General features: G+C 49.4%; 1 protein-coding gene across 1 annotated transcript; it reads right to left on the bottom strand.

The window, feature by feature from the left end:
• Positions 1-931: 931 nt before the first annotated feature.
• On the bottom strand, positions 932-2,284 carry LOC308074480 (eukaryotic peptide chain release factor subunit 1-like; the record flags this gene model as incomplete). Its single annotated transcript, XM_080413927.1, has 1 exon — positions 932-2,284. One exon carries the CDS (start codon positions 2,282-2,284, stop codon positions 932-934), a length of 1,353 nt encoding a protein of 450 aa, XP_080270053.1.
• Positions 2,285-3,439: the final 1,155 nt, after the last annotated feature.

The following is a 3,439-nucleotide window of genomic DNA, read 5'->3' as shown; positions in this document are numbered from 1 at the left end:
TGGCTTAGGAATGAGACAAAAACTAAAACAATATCCATGAATTCAAGTCTCCATGGGGTGACTAATCGATAGGAAAAGAAAAGTAGTTTTTTGGGTGAACTATGCCTTTAAAACCCGGGTGCTGACCAGTACAACCACAGTCTGATACTGAGCAGCTCCACCGGAGCAAGGGGGTTCAGTGCCTTGCTCAAGGACACTACAGCGGTGTAGTTTGGGGAGGGGTGAGTGGTGGCCATTCACTTCCCCACACAGATTTGTTATTTTTTTATGTTTTAAGATCATTTTCTTTTTGAGAACTTAAACATGTTTTTACAGATCATTTGAGAAACTTAAAAAAAAAATCCATTAGCCTTTAAAGAAATAGTAAAAATGTCACTTTCACTACTTCAAAATAGGACTTAAGTAAAGCATGACTTATTTTCTATCAATTACACACCCCATGAAGCCTTGAATTCATGGAGATTCTTTAGTTTTTGTCGCATTCCTGAAACAATAATTTGATGACCGGCGGAAAGATGCTACCAGAGACATTAGCATATTTCCACTGGTAATTTTTTGGGTTTTTTGGGTTAACTACTCCTTCAAGTCGTTGATTTCCAAACCCTTTTGGGTGTTGAGCAGATCAGTTTGGGAACCCTTAGTCTCTGTCGGGTGAAAACCTCATATGGCCAACTGTTGCTTTGCAGGATTCAAATTCAAACTCAAAACGCGTTACGTTTTGAGCTTATTGATCTGCTACTTTTGATGCTTTTATGCAACACTGTAGCATGAGATCATGAAGGCCATCACTTAACAAAAGAAAACGCAAAAAAGTTAGATTGTGGAGATAAGAAGTTTCTACCCTGACAGCAACGATATATCACTTGTCGGGGTGAGCGCAGTGGCATTCAGTTCAGTTAGGTCATCTCTTCAGTATCAGTCCAAGGCCCATCTAGTAGTCATCCAGATCAAAGACATCCTCATCATCCTCTCCTCCTTCATACTCCATGCCCTGGAAGTCCACCCTGTAGCGGAGGAGACCCCCGACGCCTCCGAAGCCCTTGACAAACTGAGAGCCCTCCTGGCTCCGGTCCGTGACGATCTCCATCGTGGCTCCGTACTTCTTGTAGCTGTCGGCGAACCACTCCAGCAGGGGCGCGCTCTCCACCACCTCGTGTTCCTGCCCCGTCTCCTTGTCGGTGAAGTTGGACGTGTCCTTCTCCTGCTTGGGCGTCAAATACAGGGTCTTCTCGTCGGTCCCGCCGGCTCCTCCGTCGCCCTCCGCGGCGCCGCTGTGCACGCGGAGAACGTAGCGCATGGTGTCCAGGTTCTCGTGGACGATGAGCGTCTCCACCGCTCCCATCTCCAGGGCCTTCAGCGTCTCCTCCACCCCGAAGCAGTACCTCCCCGTGTCCTGGTTGATCTCGTCAAAGTAGCGCCCGATGAGCTTCTTCTCCTGGACGAACCGCACGTTGGTGAGGACCTCGCCGGAGAGCTCGATGGCCTGGTTGAAGCCGTTCTCCCCGCCCGTGGATATGTCCACAAGCTTCAGCACCTTGGCCTGCAGCCTCGGGTCGAACATGTCCGACTGGCTGAGCTCCGTCTTGAAGTCGGCGGAGCCGGCCAGGACCAGGCCGGCCACGTTGACCCGGTCGTTGGACACGAAGAGCTGGCATGCCACCTCGGCCACCTTCCGGACGTAGTTGTGTCGCTTCTCCATCCGCAGGCGGGAGAAGCGCAGCGCCGACTGCCCTCCCCGGCCGTGCTTCTTGGGCAGGTCGACGGTGAACCTGTGCAGCACCTCGCGGGCGTTGCCCTGCAGCGTGCCGAACAGCGAGCCGCCGCCGTCGATCACGATGAAGCCGAACCTGCAGTCGTCGGAGAGCAGCGCCGTCAGCGGCTCCGTGTGGAACTTGTTGTCGCACAGGTACAGCGAGGTGTTGATGGCCTTGAAGGGCTCGAAGTCGATGTTGACCTTCTTCTCCTTGCCCTCGTCCGTCACGACGGTGCCGCAGTACACCACCAGGCCGTTGGGCGGGACCTTGTTGTAGAGCTTCAGACGCTGCTGCACCGAGGTGATGGCGCCGAGCACGGAGAGCCGGTTGACCCGGCTCTTGATGTTGGAGGCCGTGCCGAACTCGTCGGCCAGCATCTTGGCCACCCGGGGGATCTGGTCCTTGGGCGGGGTGATCAGGGAGATCATGCTGGTGCCGTTGCCGCGGGCGGCGTCCAAGCTCTTGATCAGCTTCCTGACTTTCCATATCGCCACGTTCCTGTCGGCCGCCGCGCTGGGGTCGTCCGCCATCGTTTCTGCTGCGACGTCGTTGGTCGGTTCGCCTGCTTTCGAATAACACCGCTTCCGGGGGTCCGGTGTTATTATATGGACATGTATTCATGACATCAGGGATCTCCATTTATGGGAATTCGAACCGGAAACACATTATGAGGGTGTAATGTGAAGTACTAAGTCAAATTACTCAAGTACTGTACTTAAGTACACTTTTGAGATTTTTTTACATTACTGGAGTGCCCATTTTCTGTACTTTTACTTCTACTCCACTACATCTCAGGGGCAAATACTGTACTTTTACTCCACTACAATGATTTGAAAACTTTAGTTACTAGTTATTTGTCAGATATAAATCATGATATTATGGTACATACATCAAGTAAATGGTAAATGGTGCATTCATAAAGCGCTTTTATCCAAAGCGCTATGCATAGATTGTGCATTACATTCACCCATTCACACACACATTCATACACCGATGGCGGAGGAAACCATGCAAGGCACCAACCTGCTCATCGGGAGCAATTATTGTAGATCGGCTATTTTCAAACATTTTAGTACTTTTACTTTTGGTACTTTAAGTACATTTTAATTCCATTACTTTTGTACTTCTACTCAAGTCAATTTTGAATTCTGGACTTTTACTTGAAACAGAGTATTTCTATATTGCAGTATTGGTACTGTACTTTTACTATAAAATAATTTGAGTACTTTGTTTCCACCACTGCTGCTGAACCAACCAATCACAGAGCCTTTTACTAGAGCTCTAGAGGAGCAGTTTAGTGTCTCGCTGTGTTCATTTAACTTTGACTTTAACACTCTGAGTTAAAGAGACATGATGGAACGAGATGAGATGAGATGAGATGAGGGATCAGAAACGAGACTGAGAGAGACACCAGCGAGTGGGAGGTGATGGATTCAGCTCTTAGCCAGAATGGACGGACAGAGCGGAGCGAGAGAAAGTACGGGTAGAGTTTTCTAATTAATTCCGTTCAAAATGTCAGCACTAGATTGATTGAAATTTGACACCTGGCGGCCTGAGCCCTGCTATCAGTGTGTTGGTCAGTGTCGCTGTCGTTGTGGATGTAGGTTCTGCCCTCTGGCAGCCTGACACCATGCTTATCAACTTAATAAAGCTCTGTGGATTGAACATGGAAAGGGAGAGAGAGA

This window comes from Gymnoscopelus braueri, assembly GCF_963280865.1.
Source record: "Gymnoscopelus braueri genome assembly, chromosome: 19".
NCBI classification, from domain to species: Eukaryota; Metazoa; Chordata; class Actinopteri; order Myctophiformes; family Myctophidae; genus Gymnoscopelus; species Gymnoscopelus braueri.
The sequence above is the reverse complement of the archived record's forward strand: the minus strand, read 5'-3'. Positions and strand labels throughout refer to the sequence as shown.